Genomic DNA, 21,477 nt, shown 5'->3' with positions numbered 1-21,477 from the left:
TTCCTTCCCTGTGAATTTGCAGGTGTATTATCAAAACTCCGGCCTGTCCAGGGTGATTCCTGCCATAGTTCTGGATAACATAACTGGCCTCACCAGTTTCCAGTACTTTATGTTCCCATTGGGAAATCAGTACCTTGGCGCACAAAGGCATTGCGTTAGAGATGACTACAACACAGGAGCAAAAGAGAAGCCAGTAGATTATTGCCACATCTAGGGAAACATCTCAAATTTCCTCTTGGGACCCAATGATGGTCTTGTTTTCTTTACTAGAAAGGCTTATTTCAATCTCTCTTTTGTTGCTAAAAGTTAAAGCCACTTGTAATTTTCCACTTACATTTTTACTTTTAATCCTTATCTTCTCACTCACTCTCCCTGCCTATATTTCCTCTTACTCTTCCGAAAGCATTCAGAAGAGAAATTAAAAACAAAACAAAAACAAAAACAGTGTTGCCTCTACTATTAGGGTTTAATACAGAGGAATTATGCAAGTTTTCCAACTCTTACATAAATCCGTGACTGCTGTGTGCTGAATATGAGGAGCTCCTGAGCAGGGGACATTCCAGAGCCCCCACCTAATGGCCTTCACATTAAGACTCTAGACCTGTCTTTGCCCTTCTTTTCCTCGGCTCTACGGGTAGAAGGCAGGAAAAGCAGCGAGAGGCTTGGGGGTTGCTATTCTCTATTTGTTTCAATTCACTCTGAAGAGTAATAATCAGGTAAAATACCTTTGAAGGCATGACTTTAGTTTATCTCAAGCTACATGTGTGAAACTGGATTTTCCAACATGGTCCCAGTAAACTGAAATCCCAGAAAAACCTGGGCATTATTCAAGCTCCACTTCTTATAATCAGAAATATAAATTCTTAAACTGACAAATATATAAAAGTGTTACTGTAATGTTGAAATATCTCCAAAAAAAAAAATTGTGCCATTTTATTCACTCAAGACTTTCCTATATTCTATAATCAGTATCTTCGATAGAGTGATATTATGTTGCCAACAGTGTTTTCTTGGGAAGAGCTGTTCTTTATTATGAAAGTGTTTCCTTCCTCCATTTTTTTCTTTTAATTTTAAGAAGTCCTTTTCTTTAAAAAAATGAGAATGATGGGGCGCCTGGGTGGCTCAGTCGGTTGAGCGACGGACTTCAGCTCAGGTCATGATCTCATGGTTTGTGAGTTCGAGCCCAGCATCCGACTCTGTGCTGACAGCTCAGAGCCTGGAGCCTGCTTCAGATTCTGTGTCTCCCTCTCTCTCTGCCCCTCCCCACTCATGCTCTGTTTCTGTCTCAGAAATAAATAAACATTAAAAAAAATTTTTTTAAATGAGAATGATACTAGGTAACTTACACATATAATTCTTATTTTCCTGAATTTAAAGTTGGCAACATTGTGTAGGTTTTGAGTTAGGGGGAAAATTTTGCTGGTTGGTAAAACTGAAAAGAAGGTATACCATGAATATTAGGGAGCCTGAATACAGAATCATTCGAAATTATATCTCTCTTTTTACAGCTGAAGACTGAGTTGGACGGTAATCTTTCAGGTCTCTTCAAGTTCAAAATTTTCATAACCTGTGACTCTTAAAACATCATCAGAGTTTAATCTGAAATTTGGTTGGAACCTTCTGAAAAGCCTCTGAATGACCCTGAGACTCATCATGCTGTTTGGCAAGAGTTTGGGGAACTGTTAGCTGCCTTCCAAAGCTAGTCTTTCACCTGTGAAACATCATGTGAATGAAGCTCTATTTAGTTTCAGCTCCCCCCATTTCCTACGTTCTCCCCCTAGGAAGTCTAGATAGATGTTTCTCTTGGTAAAAGAGACAATGCCAGGTATATTCACTGTCAAGCTCCCATGCAAATCTTGGTCAGAAACACCCTCGGTTCTACATGACCTGCAACAAAGTGGTTACCTCTCCTCTGGCCTCAGGCACCTTGACTCTGCACTCCTCTGTTTTCTACCTGATAGTTGAGATTCTGCTTTGTAGTTTGAAGAACATAGGCAAATAAGTCTAAGAGGTTTGAATATGGTCAGTCTTAGCTACATTGCAGGATAGAGCATGGCATATGGTTAGTCAAGGGATGGGCACACTTTTCTCAGTCTCTCTGAGTCTCAGTTTCATTATCTATAGAGTGGAGATAATAGTGGTACATACCTGACAGAATTGTTGTGAAGATTAAAAGGAGTCACACATGCCAATGCAGCTGGTCCCACGCCAAGTGCTCATTAAATGTTTCCTTCCACTCTATAGCACAGTTATGTGGGTGTTCCTCTTATCTTTCTTATTAACTGTAACCTCCCTGGGAGCATGCAACCTTTCTGAGAATATCTGTTTTTAATTCATCTGTGATTATTCCACTGTTTTGTTAACCTTGTATCCCCAGAGCCTGGCACACTGCATGGCACATAGGAAAAAATTCAGGAAGTATTTGTCAAATGAATGAAGAAATGAATTTTGGCCCGCCCACTGATTAAGACATTTTAGGGAAGGGGTGCTTATATTAGAATTTACCGGCAGAAATGCCCTGGGGAATCCGTTCTTACTGGTAGCTTTAAGATGTCCCCTGCCCCTTTCATAAGAGAGTGACCCTTTTTAGTTTCTTTTTCAAAAGCAGAAGAGAGCCCAGTGGAAATTTCCAGGCTGGAGACTTTAGGGAGCTACCAATATTTTTATAACATACAATGTTAAAAACAATTGTACGTGTGCCCAGAAACCTTTTAAAGCATGAATACCAGCATCCAACCTTATTTGGTTTCAGAAATTTAATAAACGAGTAATACAACCCAGTCATTGTTCCTTAAAAATTAGAGATCTACAATTAATAGCAGCAAAACAAAAACATCAGCTGTGTCTAATAGGGTGGTGGAGTGTGTCATGTCTCACCGAGGAGCCAGGCAACAAGTGGGCATTGAGTTAAGGTTCCAGAGAAGGGACAAAGACATGTGGCTGGATGACAGCTCATTAAATGTCACCAAGCAGAGACTACTGAGAGAGGAGGCATGTCACCAACTACCGTTTTTCTTTTTGCCGTAGCCTCATGCAAACATGTTGTGGAAAGTTCTAGTATGATTTGCAAAAAAAGTGTTAAGGTCCTCAACTCATAAATGATTCAGCGGTTCAGGAAATGAACGCTGAATGACAATTAAAAAAAGTATCAATAACAGATGAAATCTGCACACTGTGTCTGAGATTTTTAATACCCTTGGAGACCCCAGATACATATTTCTCATGCTGTAGAGCACTAATGTCTTTAAGGGTCATTACTGTCACCTCGGCTCACATTCATTTTTCTCCTCCCTCCTTCCCACGGGTTAAAGGGGAACAGTTGTTGTTGCTGCTGTGACAGGTTAGAGATGAGGTAAGTGTGAGATTAGAAGCCACATAGAGCTCGTACTTACTGCTCGCTTGGAAGTGAAGAGTTTCTTGACATCGCCTTCGGTGACAAATCATAGTCGCTATCTGATCGGTAGAGAAAGGACTCTCTCCGCTGGCTGTGCCCAGGAAAGGTGGCATGGAGCACCAACCCAGAGGAAGAGCTGGCCTGGGGGTCCAGTGGGCTCCGACCTGGGGAAGGGCCATTTTCCACATCAAAGCTTAAGAGAAAACAAAAAACTCTGGTCACATAACCATGGAGGAGGGCATCTGACATACACAAACATGAAGAACTAGTTGTGTGCCAGGCACTTGACATAAAATTCCACACTTTATGCACAATTTTAATCTTCCAAACAGCTCTGAGTTGCAGTCATTATTATTCTCATTTTGTATGAGGGAAACAGTCCCACAGAAGCCCAGTCATCAGTAAATAATAAAGGCAGGATTTGAAGCCTAATGCAAAGCCCCATGGCCTTTCAGTGGCAAGAACAACTTTGACAAATTCAGAATAGGAGCCAACCATGAAATAACTTGGTGATAATAAGCAACTCCAGAGACCTCATCTAACACAGCTCTAGGTGTCAGACACGAAACTATCACTTAAATGAGTCTTCGTAGCTGGGAGACTTCTTTGTGCCATAAATAAACATCATGGTCTATTAAGGATACAATATGCATATTTCTCAATGTTTCAGGAACAAAGTGCTATCCTGAAAACATTCACTGGCTGATTAGACGGGAGGCCCAGTCTGAGACTTAATAGTCACATGCAAGTTTAACCACAGAAAATGATTTAATTAATCTGATAATGCCAATTACCCTCTGGGGCTGCAGAGCTTTATGTCTTGAGGAGGATATGGCCAGTGGCTCCAGTATAGGAGAGCCCTTAAGGTTTCTGATCAGTCTGCTCCCCCTAGGAAGGTACCCTGAAGCCTAGAATTAGTTGAACAAGCTCTGATCAATGAACATAAAGACGGGAGCAGTAGAGATTACGTCTCTTGTTTTCTCTCCCCCTCTCTTGGTATTACCATAGGTACTGTGTCCTTCCCATGCTCTCCATCATCCCCTATTCATTTTCCCTGGAAGCACTACCTTTAGCCTCAAAGTGACAGTAACGCTCTCGCCTACCATTTCTCTAGACCACTCACTGGTCTCCAGTTAAAGCTCTGCAGAGAGGTATTGAAGAAGGTGTGAGGCTGAGAATGTTCTTTCTTCCGAGTTAGACTACAATAGTGGGCTTCCTTTATATTCATCCGGCTGCCATAATTTATTTCTATACTCATGGTCCTTTTTTTTTCTTTTTTACTAGTTCTTAAAATCTGCTCTCTTGGGGTGAGGTTTATATTTCTTTAGTTTATAAATTGCTTTCTGATCTATTATCCCACTTACCTCTCATAACAACTCTGGGAAGGATATAGTATGACCCCATCCTACATTTGAGGAAAATGAGGCTTAGAGAGATTTTAAATATTTGCTCAAAGTCACATGCTAGTACCTTGTAGAGCAAGTTACCGGAAGACCAAGTCTTCCAACTCTTTCTCTACAACCCCAGACCTCTCTTATCACAGAGTATCAGAATGGCTTGCTGGCTGGCTGAGTGCAATTTTTCTTCTGGATTCAAACAAAATTTGTGTTTGGTATGTAGACAGTCAGATGATGAGCAACCTTAGCTGTTATCTTGAATGGAGACAGGAGAGCAGCAAATTACCCTGAAGCTATAGGTTTCCTTGAAACTGGAAAGAAGAAATAACAGAATGCAGGGTTATAATGCTTCCCTGGAGACCATTCTGAGAAGCTGCTTTTAGCCAACCTACAAACTCCAGGTGTCTGATAAGAAGCAGCAGGTGAGAATCTCTGGTTAAAATGACAAGAAAGGGCCATAACAACCCAATATGTATTTGGACTTGCAAGGCACCTGTGCGTGGATTTTCACAGCAGGATGATGGTCTGGGATGGGGCTGCCTTTCAAAGACTGCAGGCAAGCAGGCAGGTGGGCAATCACTCACACACGCCAGCTTGTTTCTCTGTCTGCCTATAAGTAGAGCTATGTTGTAAGCCAACTACATCGCAGCGAGTGAAAATCTAATGAAAGCTGACTTGCAAACTTTCCTTGGGTGAGATCTATACTAGTTGTTGGGCAGAACAACAACAACAACAACAAACCCAAAAAAACCAAAACCAAAACCAAACCAAAACAAACAAACAAAAAACCACTCCTTTGTGGATAAGGGCTCCTTTGTGCCACCCAGATCCTGTGGAATGGGCAGGTCCTGATGATTCCTCTGAACTGTTCTTAAGGACAAAGAGGGGAGTTATAGATGGGACTACATAAAGCTTAAGAGTGGGCATGAGCTTTGAAGTTTCATGTATATTCACGTTATTCATTTGGGATGTATCTGTTCAGCCTTGATGCATATGAAAACATTAAAATGCTTTTGAAACACTTGGCAGCCAGCCATTGCCGCAGGCCCTCCAGAATTTGTTGGTCTCCCCGGTGATCCAGTAACTAAAAGGTTGGTGTCTGGAACAGCAGAGGTCTCTAGCTTTTAGCACTATGGCCTGCACCCATTTAATTGGTCAGTGTCCATGCAGTACCAGTCATTAAACATTATGACTGTGTGTTCCTGTGCTAAAACATTAGACAGGCACCATGTACATGTGACTACCAAACTCTTAGAACTTTTTCCATTGAGGGTTTCTGCCAGGGCTCACTCTGCCCTATTTTCTGCTGGAGGCATTCCTAGTGGGCAGAAAGTTTAAGTCAAGGCATTACCCTTACAGTGTATGTCACAAGGCATTCTGTCCCCAGTTAGTATCCAAGAAGACTGGTCTTACTAGGTAAGCAGGGACTAGACGCAGATACACAAACTCTCTCCATGATGCTCTCTTTTGGTTTTGTTTTGTTTCTGTCTTTATTCTTTACCCTGCCCAAACTCTATAAACTCATAGAAGAGCCTGCTGGAATTCAGAAGCCAGGGAAGAATTCTCTGGTGCAAAGAAGCAGTCTCAGGGAGACAAACGGCCTTTCATATTCCCTGAGGCACTGTTTCAAAGCAACCAACACAGATGTACAACTTAGGAACAAACATGAATCACCAACCAGACACCAGTCCCAGTCACAGCAAAATTAGCGGGCAGACATCACAATACATCCCGCAGATCCAGGGTGGGAGGAGGGGTGTGGGCAAGGAGAAGACTGAGGACAGACTTAACAAGCAAAATGAATAGACCACACAAACTGAAACACAATTAGGGAGAAAATGGAATCTAAAATATCAGAAACAAACACATAAATGGAAGAATTAATTTAGGATAAATTATTTAGGATAATTTTTTTTTTTTCTTAAGCCTTAAGCAGGACACACATTTCACCTTTAGGCTTCTTAATATTAAAAAATCATTATAACAGTAGTGTAAGCATATTATATAAAGCATAGACACTAGAGGGAAAAATACGACTTTTATTAGTAGTTTAGTATGTTTCCTTCTGAATATGATTCCTGTAGGCTTGGATGATTTTTTTTACAAGAATTTTTCATGTACTGCACAGTTTCTGGAATTATCATTTTCCATGCCCTGGAACCTGATGGTTCACCCAGAAGCTGTGCCATACTCTCCTATGCATTTTCCCTACTGTTGGCCATCGTACTTAAGATCTCAAATAACATTGTAGTTGATATCTTTGACCTTATAGCTACTTTAGTATTCACGTGAGGTCACTCAGAAGTTTCAGACAGATTAAGTGAGTTTCTGAATATTTCACTGAACCTCCCTTGAAGGGGCTGCCCATATCGAGGACACGGACTGAAAGAGTATTGCCTTTTTTCTAGGACCAGAGACAGTCCCAGAACTGCTCTCTCATGTCCAGGATTCTCTGTGTTTCCTCCCTCCTGACCTGCTTGTTTCTCCCTGACTTGGCTGATCACCCCGGACTGAATCAATTGCTTGTTGTCTAAGTCTGAATATTTTAACAACTTTCTCCTCCTTGGTAGTTAGACTTCTCGGCTTCTTGAGCCGGACTGATGGTAGCAGATGACACTGTGGGTATAAAGTGGTGCTCCCTGAAACTGGGGGGCCCTTCTCACCACTGTCTCCGGTAAGTCGCTATCTCCCAAATTCAGCTCATGGCACCTCCCCCGGCAAGTTTTCTCTGACAGTGAGGCCCCAGTTTGATGTAAACACCTGTTCCTCCTCTGTGCTCTCCTAGACTCCTTTACTGCAGTACTTGATCACAGCACTTGTAGATCTCTACTTAATTCTTTCGTTATTTAGCTGATTCCCAATAGATTCTTATTTCCCAGAAAGAAGGGACCCAATATTACTCACTTTTGTATCCCAGGCTCTGCATCAGAGCCTTGTAAATAATAGATCCTCAAAAGATGTCGGCTGAACCAATTAAAGAACACTGCAATTTACTGTGAAATGTTTCTCCCTTCCCTTCCCGCTTCCTGCCTCCTCACTCTCATCTCCATTCCCACCAACATGGGTTTTTGATGTTTCTTTCCAAAGAGTCTATGCAGATGTGTATAGACTTAATTGATAAGTCTTGTAAGGCAATGATCTAAGAATAAAATTAAATAAAAGGAATAAAATAAAGTAAAATAAAATGAAATGAAATAAAATAAAATAAAATAAAATAAAATAAAATAAAATAAAATAAAATAAAATAAAATAAAATAAAATAAAATACACTTCTATGTTCTCCCGGAACAAAACAATCTTATGTAGAAAAATACCTGCCTTAGATATTTGAGATGGTGACATCTTCACACAAACCCTATAATAGGAAAAGCTCTCCCATGCCAGTTTCTGTTTGCCATCTTCTCATCTCCTTCTTTTTAATAAAAGCAAGACTCTTTTCTCTGCCCTGCACTTTCTCTGCTGGCGGTTTCATTCCCTGGGAATGCATGCAAAGCCAGGCCCGAGCTGGTGCAGAAAGGGAGCCAGCAGATGGCAGAAGACAGCTGCAGCTTCCTCAGGCTGCACCTCCCAGCCTCCAACAGCAGCAGGTGGGGCTGCTTGCCAGTCTCCGAGGGAGAATGTGACTGAGGCCTTATTCATAAGCCTGGGAGGAAAAATCAGGGATAAAGAACAGAACCGCAAGGTCTACATGAAACCTTTTATTAAACTAAGAGAAGCTCTACTTCCAAGAATTCAAGCTAAGCCAGGTGATTGCAGAATTGCCTGCAATTGTTCCCAGGGTGGTTGTTTCCTGCCCCCCCCCAATTACTGCGCATACCCCAATTTCTGTTACAGAAATTCACGAAACAACATCCAACAAATAATTCATTTCGGAATCAGAGGAGACTTTTCTCTTTCCGCTCAGTCCTTCTCGAGTTGAGTCTCTGGCTTATTGTGATAAATAGCCCCACTGTAAAGATGGTGAGCTCTCTAAAAAAGGTTTAAATTTACAGGTCAGCACAGTAGCTCACCACCATTTGGGGAGAGTGCCCCACTGTCTCAATTTTGTGTTCCTTCCTTCCTTCTTTCCTTCCTTCCCTCCCACCTTCCTTCCTTTCAAGTTTATTTTGAGAGAGAGAGAGGCAGAGAGAGAGAGAGAGAGAGAGAGAGAGAGAGAGAGAGAGCATCCCAAGCAGGCTCTGTGCTATAAGTGAGGAGCCCAATGTGGGGCTTGAACTTCCAATACACGAGATCATGACTTGAGCTGAAATCAAGAGCCAGACACTTAACCGACTGAGCCACCCGGGCGACCCTTTGCATTTCTTTCTTAAAAATTTACTCACTGAATATCTCATACATCACTGAATTTTTATAACTCCAGAAGGCGAATTCTCTTCTTCTCATTTCAAAGAGGAGAAAATGGAGGCTCCAAAACGTGAAACTTCATTTGAAAAATTCTAAAATGTGATCTCCTTTAATTACACTGTACAGTCTGTGCCCAGGGGTCTCTCTTCCCATGTCCCCATGACCCTTCTTGATCCCAGAATCTACCACACTGGATTGTATTCCTCTGTTTACTTATTTCTTCCACATCACCAGACTGTGACCTTGAAGCAGGGACTAAGCCTCATTTCTTTTGTATTCCTGTTGCCTATAACTGAGTTTCACACCAGAAGGCATATAACCAGTGAATGAATGGGAGGATCTCACTGTTTATGTTTCTCCTCTGACAAAAAGCTTGTTCTATCTGGATTAAAACCTCTGGCAGGTGAAGACTTCTGAGAAATCCCTCAGTGGAGCTAATTGGTTCTTCTTTACCCATACTCGCACCCCCCTGCCCCCACCTCCCGACATGATCCCTAGAACTCCATCCCAGGAGTTTTGCCTTTTGAAAACTTTTGTGTCTAGGTTTGTGTATGCATAGATGGTGGTAGTTTATCTTTGAGAAAATGCCATGTTTCTTCAAAGTTCTGTTAGAAAATATTTCCATCAATTGTACTCAGAAATTAGCATCTTCAAATGCTTGCTTATAGTTTCAATAAAAATAAACATACTGGGGCGCCTGGGTGGCGCAGTCGGTTAAGCGTCCGACTTCAGCCAGGTCACGATCTCGCGGTCCGCGAGTTCGAGCCCCGCGTCGGGCTCTGGGCTGATGGCTCAGAGCCTGGAGCCTGTTTCCGATTCTGTGTCTCCCTCTCTCTCTCTGCCCCTCCCCCGTTCATGCTCTGTCTCTCTCTGTCCCAAAAATAAATAAATGTTGAAAAAAAATTTTTAAAATAAACATACTTAGGTTAGCCATCGCCTCAGTGTGATATCTGGTCCCTGTAGATGGGCAAGGTGCATGGGGGCATCCATTCTTACCCACAGTGACAGTGACCCACCTTTATACAATTAATGGTGGCAGGATGCCAGTCCTAGATTTTTTAAAAAAATTTAAAGTTTATTTATTTATTTGGAGAGAGAGAGGCACAGGTAGGGGAGAGACAGAGAGAGAGGGAGAGAGAGAGAATCCCAAACAGGTTTCACACTGTCAGTGCAGAGCCCAATATGGGGCTCAAACTCACGAACCGTGAAATTATGACCTGAGCCAAAATTAAGAGTCAGAGGCATAACCAACTGAGTTACCCAGTTGCCCCTGCCATCCTAATTAAAAAAATTTTTTTTAATGTTATTCATTTTTGGAGAGAGAGAGAGAGAGAGAACACGTGCGCAAGTCGGGGAGGGGCAGAGAGAGGAGACACAGAATCTGAAGCAGGTTCTAGGTTCCGAGCTGTCAGCACAGAGCCCGATGTGGGACTCAAACTCACGAACTGTCAGATCATGACCTGAACTGAATTTGGACACTTAACCAACTGAGCCACCCAGGTGCCCCATCCAGTCCTAATTTTTAATGAAGGACTTAACTGTGCAAAATCACAGCCAGCGTGATGCAGAGCCCATGTCCTAGCTGCAGGTAGGCAGAACTCCTCTGGCCATAGTTACAGGAGAATATTGCAGCTCTTCCCCAAGAAGCCAGTGCCAAAGTCTGTGACTTCCCTCCCATAGAGCAGGAAGGAGAACTATGATATTCGGCTCATCTGAATTCTAGAAGCGGCTTCCCACTGCCTTCTTTTCTTCCTAGGGGCTTTGAAAATTACATTCATGGCAATAATCCAAAACTGCTTTCCCCACAGAGAGGTTTAACCAGAGGTAGCAGAGTAATGCTGAAGAGCTCTGGGATTCTGGAGATCTGGCTTCCAGTTCCGGCTCTGTGAGGAAACAACTGGAATTAAATGGAGACTCCCCATATCCTGACCTCCACACCATAGTCTTTCTCCCCTGAGGTGAACGAAGACAAGAATGAGTAGAAGATCTCTGAGGCACGTCTGAGATTAGACATCTTACAGACATTTTGGAGATGGAAGAAAGACTGGTTCTCAAGTGAGGCTTGATGTGATTTTATATTGTTAATGACCATTCATTCATTCATTCAATGCCCACTATAAAATAAGGTACTGTTCTAGGCCTGAGAATGCTGCAATGTACAGGACAGACAAGGTCCTTGTGGGGAGGTAGGGACAATAAATAAACCAAGTAAGGTAATATCAGATAGTGATAACTGCTATGATGAAAATAAAACATAACAGTGTGGGAGACACAGATATGGAGAAGAGTGTTTCTTTAGTTTGGGTGGTCAGCAGACCCACTCTACAAGCCACAAAGGTGGTCTCCTGCTCTACACCAGGGCACGACCCCATCTTTCCCACATGGTGTCACTTGAGTTGAGATCTTATGGAGGTATTGGGAAAGTCTATCCTTGGATTCTTTCTGATCTCCATTTCTGTCCCCTTTTTAGCCAGAGAATTCAGTCAGATGATACTTGTGTTTGAATTTGGTGCCATTGATTAAGCTAGTGAATTAATTTTCTTCATCCCTGCGTCATTTCAGAGCTGAGTTAGTTGCTCCATTATCTCATATGGCTATACTTGTCTTAATATCTATGTATCTTCACCATAGCACTTGTCTGGCCTAATTGTTAGAGTCTGCCTCCAAACTGCTGTGTTCCTCAAAAACACAGAACATATTTTTCCTACTTTTTCACCTCATTGCTAATGGCCATGTCTGTCAGAGTAGGGGTACTTAATAAATTTCTGATGGATATGCCAATGAAGGAATGAATGATTTGGGACCAAGGAAATTTTACCAGCTCTCCTTGATACCCATCATAGATAGCACAGATATACTTCTCCAACAAGAAGTGATGTGCGTGGTGTGGGGACACCAAACTGTCTTCTGCTCTCTTCTGACCCCTAAAGCTAGCTGACCCCTAAAAAGTCAGCCTAAGTGACCCCTAAAAGCTAGCTCCATAAAGAAGAAACGGGTTTGCTACCAAATGTCACCTGTAGAGAGGTGTGGAATACCTTACATAGGGTACTGAGCCCAAGAAGAAGGCAAAGGGTCCTATTTGGTAGCAGTCACCTCTATCACTTGGTGTTGACAGTGTCAGAAATAGAAGTGCCAAGAATATTCCTCTTAATGTTTTTTTTTTTTGTTTTTTGTTTTTTTTTTGTAGAAAGCTTTAATATTGCTGAGGAAAGTTGCAACTTCTTTCTTTTAGTTTTTGTTTGAGATCCTTTCTTGGGTCATAAATGTTTCGCCAAAGAAATGCATAAACAAAAAAAGTAATACCAATGCTTCATTTTTCTAATGAGATTATAAGATGGGGTCACTTTAAAAAAAAGCCTTTCGGGGCGCCTGGGTGGCGCAGTCGGTTAAGCGTCCGACTTCAGCCAGGTCATGATCTCGCGGTCCGTGAGTTCGAGCCCCGCATCGGGCTCTGGGCTGATGGCTCAGAGCCTGGAGCCTGTTTCCGATTCTGTGTCTCCCTCTCTCTCTGCCCCTCCCCCGTTCATGCTCTGTCTCTCTCTCTGTCCCAAAAATAAAAATAAACGTTGAAAAAAAAAATTAAAAAAAAAAAAAAATAAATAAATAAAAGCCTTTCTTTTCAAAAGCTAGGGAGAGTATTGTAATGTGATCCTTTAATAACTTCACATTGGGTTGTTTCTGTGTTATATGATTCGATGCACAAGGAAAACAAGATCAATTCTATCTCATAATTATAAGAACATGATTTCTAACAAGTTTGCAAAGTGTTCTGTCAATATATTTCCAGGTAAAAAAATGATTTTTCAGAAACGTTAATGTTATAAGGTAAGTATGTGTTTCTTTCTGTGTCCTAATCATGGCTGAAATTTCACAAACCTACTCTCAGATTTTCATCCACTTAAATCTCATAAGGGTTAGGACAACTCTTAGCAGTAATGGTCACTTTCTATAGGGCAGTGATTCTCAGGAAAGGTAGGGGTCCCCCAAATGAGAACAATTTTGTGTGGGAATGTATTTTGTATGTGGACTATATAAAGGGGGTTGAGGGGTACCAAGATTGAGAACTTACTACTCTGTATTGCTGCTGCTCTAAGTTGCATTTGGGGTATACAAATTTTCTAATAGCTCAGTATTTTCCAGCCTCCATTTTCCATCTTCTCTAAAAGATTATCATAAAAGATATTCACATAGTCTCTTAACTGGATATAAATACTTCCATTTATACATTTGGTAGCCCTACCCAAAATAAAATCTGTTAATTAAATTATTTATTTAAAAATATTATGTCAGCTTCCAGTGGCTCGAAGGCAACTGAAATTCCCTTCAAGAGAAATGATCCTGATCTGGAAAAACCAGTTCTTACCCAACCAGTGATGGCTTCCAGAAATTGTTGCTTTCTTTAATAAGTTCTCAGATACCATCTGGAAATCAGTTCTAGAATTCTGCTTGATATCTATAGCTAAGATAGTGTAGATAAATGGTCACTTAGCTCATTGATATATACTCCAGTGATGGGGGACATGTTAATCCCATGAAATAGTGAATTTCAGTTTTGGAATGATTTAATCATTTACGGTTTAGGCCAGAAAACTTGAATTAACTTTAATCTTTAGCCCAAACCTCCCCCACCCCCATCCACTTACTCAGCCAATCTCCCTCACTGTGCTAAATGGACCTGCCATCTACTCAGATGAATCATCCACAAGTGCATTAACATCTCACTTAAACTAGAATAGCCACCCTATGAATCTCCGTGCTTCCACTTTTTCCCAATCCTCCAAATTCTGCTCCATATAACAGGAACGGCAATCTCTTAACATAAAAATCAAATCATGTCATTGCCTTTAGAATAAAATCCAACCTCCTTACGATGGATTCCAAGTCCCTATATAATCTAGTCCCTGCCACCATGCATGTGTGTGTGTTTTGTTCACTGGCATATTTTCTTTGCTTTGAACACTCTCTGGCTCACAGAAAGTACTGAATAAATATTTGTTAAATTGATAAATAAATGCTGGTCTCTCTGCTTGTTCTCTCCTCTCTTCTTTGCATGGTTGTCTTCTCATTCTTTAAGCCTTGGATTAAGTTAGCTACTAAAAAGTTTTCCTTCCCCAGCCCATTATTTGTTAGGGCCCCTTTTCTTCATAGCACCTATCACAACTTTTTGCTCTACCTATTTGTATGCTCATTATTTTTAAATTGTCTTCCTCTCTCATAAAACTTTAAGGTCTAGGAGGGTTGTCTGTTGTATTTACCAATGCATTAACTAGTCCCTGGCACTGGGCCTGAGACATACTGCTAGTTCAGAACTAATGTCTGTTCGATAGATTAATGAATGAGTAACTGAGTGTATAGTATATTAAACACTAACAATCATCTCAGTGATTCATAGCAGACTCATCATTTTGTTATTTAAAAATATATATTTCTTTATAAGAAGAAGAGCCCATTTGTTGACTTCCTATCATAGGGACAGCTCCCATACTACTCCTAAGGAAGCTCAAATTTTAAATTTCAATAAAGGTAAAAACTTGTTATGGCATTTCTTGCAATTATTACTCTGGGCTTATTTCAGAAAATTAGACTAGTTTTCAGATCAAGTTTCACAAGTCACTGACCTTTCAGGAAGAACTACAAGGAGTTGTTGAGGTCTGCATGGAGGCTGCATGCCTGGTTCTAGGCATGTGAAATGCCATTACTTAATTCTTCAAGAACTGCATATTTTTAAAAATAATTTATATTCTCTTGAGAACAAGTAGGTTATATATCTCCTTTCTGGTGGAGGTATGGGGGTGGAAGGAATGGCAGATTGGTTTGCTATAAACTCAAATAGTAATCACAAAATTGGAAATCACTGCCTCAGCCTCCAGTCTACTGAGCACTTAATAACATTTACATCAGTTAACATCTGGCCTCTAAATGTTATCAGTCTTAAACACTGCATCTGCAGACAGCCTGGCATTTGAATTTTAAAAATGTTCTTTTAGGAAGGAAGGAGGGGTGAGAGAAGGGGGGATAAGAGAAAGGAAAATCAGAAAAATGTGATCCCAGAATGGTTTCTTTTTGGCTCGGGCGGTAAAGCTAAGAAAAGTTACACGTTCTTTCCTCATAGGTATTGAGCACTTACAATGTGCCAGGCCACATATTCAGTGTTGGGTATATACTAACTCATTTCATTGCTAGGGTCACTCTGTGGGGAAGTTGTTCCTCTGATTCTACGGATGTGACAACTGAAGTTCAAAGGGTTTAAATAATTTGCTGAGGATCACTGAGCTATTAAATAGTGGATCTTGGATTTAAACTTGGAAACCCGGTTTGATTGTATCCATTAACAGATCAATCGACTCACCCACATCAGTAAACATATGCTCGGTCTTTCCTCTTGTTAACATAGATAAATTTTCATGATTGTATCTGAAGCCAAACCTTCTGTTGTGAGCCCTATTCACAGACTGTGCTACTGCATCATCATTTTCCATTTTGCACATCAGCAAACAATGAAAATGTAAAAAATTTCATATAAAACAAACCAATCCACAAACAAAAAATAACAACCAAAAAGACTTCCACCAGACATATGAAAACAGAAAGAATTCATCACCAGCATACCTGAAGGATAAGAAATGTTAAAGGAAATCCTTCGGGCAGAAGGAAAATGATACCAGATAGAAATCAGTATTTCACAAAGGAATAAAGCGTGTTTTTTTTTGCTTCCTTTAAAAATCTTTTCCAAATACAATTGACTGAAGATAAGAAATAAGAAATAATAACCATGTATTGTGAGGCTTATAATGTACATAGAAGTAAACCATATGACAATGACAAGAGTACAAAGGCAAAGAAGGAAGAATGAAAGTATATTGTGGGAAGGTTCTTATACTATATGTGAAGTGGTATAATATTGCTTGTAGGTAGACTGGGATAAACTAAAGATTTACACTAGAAACACTAACGTAGCCATTAAAATAAAAAAAAATCATGAAGAACTTTACCTAAGGAAATACAAAAGGAAGCATAAAACACTTACTTATCCAAAACAGCAGAAAAAGAGAAAAAAGCATATAATGAACAGATAGGATAAATAGAAAACAAATAGCAACATGGTAAATATAAACCTAACCATGTTAATAATCTCTTTAAATGTGAATCGTCTAAACATCGTAATTAAAAGGCAGATGACCTAACGGTATGCCACCTGTAACAAACCACTGTAAATATAAAAACACAAGTTAAAGAACAGGGAGTGGAAATATGCATTCCATATAACACTAATCAAAAGAAATCTAGAATGGCTATGTTAATATAAGAACAAGTAGATTTCAGAACAAAGATTATTATTAGGAATAGAGGGTAATTTCATAATGATAAAGGAGACAATTATAAAGAAGACATAACAATTCTAACAATTTATGAAGCAGAATTTCAAAATACATGAACAAAAAAACAAAAAGAAAAGCAAAAGAGGACAAATAGAATAATCAAGAAGTATAGTCTTGTTAACTGATTGAAACAATAGAAACCCAATAAGGATAGAGAAAACTTGAACAACACTATCAATTTGACATAACTGACATTGATACAACACCACACAGAACAACAGCTGACTACACATTGTTTTCAAGTGTACATAGAACACTTACCAAAACAGACAATATTCTAGGCCATAAAACAAGTATCAGTAAGTTTAAAAAAAATCCAAGCCATAAAAAGTATGTTCTCTGATCAGAGTGGAGTTAAATTAGGAATCAATAACAGAGAGATCTCTAGTAAAGCTCTAAGTATTTGAAACTAAACATTCTAAATAAATCATGGGTCAAAGAAAAAAATCAGAGGAGAAATTCGAATTTTGACTAACTGAAAATATTACATATCAGAATCTGTGGGATATAAGCTAACACAGTACTTAGAGGTAAATCTGTAGCACTAAATGCCTTTATTAGAAAAGAATAAAATAAATAACCTCACTTTCTAGATTCAATTAGAGAAATAAAAGCAAATAAAACCCAAAGTAAGCATAAGGGGAAAAAGGATAAGAATGGAAATATTATAGAGGAAGAGAGAGAGAATCAATGAAGACAAAACAGGTTCTTTGTGTAAATATGACAAACTTCTAGTCAAATTTACCAGGAAAAAAAAGAGAAGATGCAAGTTAAGAATATCAGGCATGAAAAAGGAGACATCAGTACAGATTCTAAAGATATAATAAAAATAATAAGAAACTATTATGAGCAACTTTATGCCAATAAATTCTACAACTTAGATGAAATGGATAAATTCCTTGAAAAACAAAAACTACTAAAACTCACTGAAGAAGAAGGAAATAACATGAAGAGGCCTATACCTATTACAGAAGTTGAATGTTTTTAAAATTTAAACCATTTCACACACACACACACACACACACACACACACACACACACACACACCCTGCAAGCCCAGATGGCTTTTCTGGTGAATACTGCCAAAAATTTAAAGAAGAAATAATACTAATTCTACACACCCCTTCAGAAAGTTGAAAAGGAAGGAATACTTCCCAACTAATTGTTTCAAGTCAGCATATTTCTGATATCAAAATCAAAGACAACTCAAGAAAAGAAAACATACAGATCACTTCCCCCCTAAATACACATGAAAAAGCTCTTAACAGAATTATAGTAAATCTAATCCAATAATATATAAAGTGGTTGACACATGATGATCAAGTGGGGGTTATTTGAGGAATATAAGGCTGTTATAACACTCAAAAGACAATCAAGGCAATTTCCCATATTAATAATAATAATAACCAAGATCATCTCAGTGGGTGCAGAGAAAAACATTTGACAAAATCCAATATCCATTCCTGGTATAAAGTTCTAGAAAACTAGCAATAGTGGGGACATCTCTCAACCAGGTAAAGGGCATCTATGAAAAAGCTAACATCTAACATCACACTTAAGAGTGAAACACTGAGTTATTTCCCCTTAAAAGTAGGAAAAAAGTAAGAATGTCTGTTCTCACCACTTCAAGTGAACATTTTACTGGAAGTTCTTAGTGCAGTAGGCAATACATATATCTATATCTATATCTATATCTATATCTATATCTATATCTATATCTATATCTATATCTATATCTATCTATATCTACATCTACACTAAAAAGGAAAAAGTAAAATTATCTCTATTCATAGGTGATATGCCTGTCTACGTAGATTCACTGCAGCTTTGTTATCCTAAAAAATGGAAACAACCCAAATGTAACAGGTGAATAGGAACACAAGTTGTAGCCCATTCATGCAATGGAATACCACTTAGCAATAAAAAAGAACAAACTATCAATACCTGCAACAATATGGATTAATCTCAAACTAATGATTCTGGGTAAAAGGAGGTAGATCAAAACAGTACTTATTGTATGGCTCCATTTATCTAAAATACTAGAAAATAAAACTATAGTGACAGCTCATCAGTGATTTTGCGGGGATGAAGGGCGGTACCAGGAGGGTTGGGAGGAACTGCAAAAAGAAACTTTTGGGTTTGATGGATATGAATTATCTTAGAGGTAGCAATGATTTCATGGGTGTATATGTGTCCAATTTTACACTTTAAAAAGTAAACTTTTTGCATGCTATTTGTACCTAAATAAAGATTTTTTAAAAAATGGACTTGTGATTACTCCATGCTGTCCTCCACTTATTGCTTAATTTTTCTTCTTCTTTTTCTTTTTTTTCTTTTGCAGTCTTTTAAAAGCAAAATTCTTCAAGAAGTTGTCTTCACTTGCTGTCTCCACTTCCTTAACATCTATGTTCTTCTCAACACAGTATAATTAGGATTTGGTTTACAGTACTTCATAGGAAATCCCTTTTGTTGAAATCATTAGGATCCTACGTCTTGCCCAAACTAACAATCAATTCTTACTCACCATCTTTCTCAAAATGTCATGAGCATTTGACATGTTTATCCTTCTCTTATTTTGACTTTTTAAAAAAATTTTCATTCATTTTATTTTTTGTATCAGTTCCAGCACATAATTATAAAATAACCGAGGTTAACACAGGCCCATGTGCGAACAAGTGAGAATGTGGCCCCACCATATTTCAGGCACTGAGCATCGCCACGGTTGTCCACTTTGATCAGTGTTTAATATATGTGGGATGTACAGGCATCCAGAAGTTCAGAGTGTAAACATGGTTTCATGTTAGCAGTAGCCATAAGATACTCTGGTCCTAAGTGTTTTCTATAAGTTGTTTCATCCTGAAGGTTAGCCAAACATGCAGTGTCATCACTGAAAAGCAGATCCTTGTTTGAGGATTCAAACAACTGGAACATCTTGTATTCAAACCCATTTCTTCCAAAGAGCTCCTGTTGGTTGAAGAGAATTCTGTGAACAAAATCTGCCTTACGTTTCCTTGAGATCACAGCATGATTTACAGGAGTGCTGATGCATAGGGGCACATGTACCCCAATGTTTACAGCGGCACTTTCAACAATAGCCAAATTATGGAAAGAGCCTAAATGTCCATCAACTGATGAATGGATAAAGAAGATGTGGTTTATATATACAACAGAATACTACTTGGTAATGAGAAAGATGAAATCTGGCCATTTGCAGCAACGTGGATAGAACTGGAGGGTATTATGCTACGTGAAATAAGCCAGGCAGAGAAAGACAGATACCATATGTTTTCACTCATATGTGGATCTTGAGAAGCTCAACAGAAGATCATGGGGGAGGGGAAGGGGAAAAAAAAAGTTACAGAGAGGGAGGGAGGCAAACCATAAGAGACTCTTGAGGACTGAGAACAAACTAAGGATAGATGGGGGCTGGGGGAGAGGGGAAAGTGGGTGACGGGCAGGGAGGAGGGCATTTGTTGGGATGAGCACTGGGTGTTGTATGGAAACCAATTTGACAATAAATTATATTTTTTAAAAAAAGCTGATTAGGGGCGCCTGGATGGCGCAGTCGGTTAAGCGTCCGACTTCAGCCAGGTCATGATCTCGCGGTCCGTGAGTTCGAGCCCCGCGTCGGGCTCTGGGCTGATGGCTCAGAGCCTGGAGCCTGTTTCCGATTCTGTGTCTCCCTCTCTCTCTGCCCCTCCCCCGTTCATGCTCTGTCTCTCTCTGTCCCAAAAATGAATAAACGTTGAAAAAAAAAAAATTAAAAAAAAAAAAAAAAGCTGATTAGATCTCTGGATGTGAAAAGACTCCTTTCAAAATCATGTCTTCCATGCTGACTATTTTGACTTTCAGGATATTACCTTCTCCTGGTTTTCTTCCTTTTCATTGGCCCGCCTAGGTCCTTCATCTGTCCCCAAATTCTACATGTTGGAGAATCCTGGGACTCAGCTCTCAACCTTGTTTTCTTTATATTATTCAGGTGATTCTAGGTGATTTTATCATTGCATTTATCATGGTATAAAATACTATCTCTTCACCAATGACTCCCTTGACTCCCTAATGTGTTTAAAATGATGACAACTACAGGAAGAATATGATGAATGGTTAAGAGGCTCATAATCTAGACAAAACTGGAAATCTCAAGAACAGCAAAGGCAGTTTAAAGGGCAAAGGCCTGAAAATGTGGGAGAGATGCCAGGTGCTGCCAGAGAGGCTCTCAGACTGTGTTTTCCAGTGCATTCAAAACACTGTCTGCACTGCTTTTGTACATCATTGCCCTCAGCTCTGGTGGTAATTTTATGTAAAATGCATCCAATTTCTATAAAACTACTTAGCATTGATTTTGCATCTGAAGAGTTTCAGAAACGTCACCATTCCAAAAATAAATGGTATCATGATTCTATTAGAGCTCAAGGAAAGTCTCCAGGCTTTACTATTCTTTGCCATTATTTTTAGAAATTAAATCTTCCTGTAATCTAAGCCCAATGTCTCTGAGCAGGCCACAGCTTGCTCTTCATCAGAGTAGACAGCCCTCCTTTGCATTCCCTAAAGGTGGGGCCAGTCAGTCTTGGGTCATGGACTCACCATTACAGAATCCTTAGGGAACTATGAGGTTCTTTTACCTCACACTTGGCCTTCACATGGAGGATGAAAACCCTAAATCACTATGACAGGCTTTAGCTTTTCTTTCCAGAGCAATCTTTACAGAAGAGGTATATATATATATATATATATATATATATATATATATATATACATATATATATATATATATGTATATATATATATATATATATATATATATATATATATATATATAGCATTGGCGTTTTGAAGTGAACAGAGAAGTCCTTTTTAACCAATGTGAATTCTTTATCTTCTTCAGATATCAATTCTTATTCATGATCTTGTTATTTTGGAAAGAGCATTGTTCCTTTACAAATTCATCTTTTCAATAACAGAA

The 21,477-nt window shown here is 39.4% G+C and overlaps 1 protein-coding gene and 1 long non-coding RNA gene across 4 annotated transcripts in view; one reads left to right on the top strand and one right to left on the bottom strand.

Moving 5' to 3' along the window:
* LOC147578082 (uncharacterized) overlaps positions 1-12,469 on the top strand; it is a 43,562-nt gene extending 31,093 nt beyond the window's left edge. The window contains exon 3 of the long non-coding RNA XR_015254764.1: positions 10,944-12,469. This is a non-coding gene — a long non-coding RNA (uncharacterized LOC147578082). The remainder of the gene's footprint in view (positions 1-10,943) is intronic.
* The window catches only part of PDE4B (phosphodiesterase 4B), a 535,038-nt gene that overhangs the window by 123,190 nt on the left and 390,371 nt on the right, over positions 1-21,477 (bottom strand). For all 3 annotated transcript variants that reach the window (XM_086717224.1, XM_086717223.1, XM_025934522.2), the window contains one exon: positions 3,393-3,587. In XM_086717224.1, the coding sequence (XP_086573350.1) occupies positions 3,393-3,587 (195 nt within the window). The remainder of the gene's footprint in view (positions 1-3,392; positions 3,588-21,477) is intronic.

This window comes from Puma concolor, chromosome C1 (assembly GCF_028749965.1).
Source record: "Puma concolor isolate L17-30 chromosome C1, mPumCon1.1.hap2, whole genome shotgun sequence".
Lineage (NCBI taxonomy): Eukaryota > Metazoa > Chordata > Mammalia > Carnivora > Felidae > Puma > Puma concolor.
This window is presented reverse-complemented; position numbering and strand designations above follow the sequence as displayed.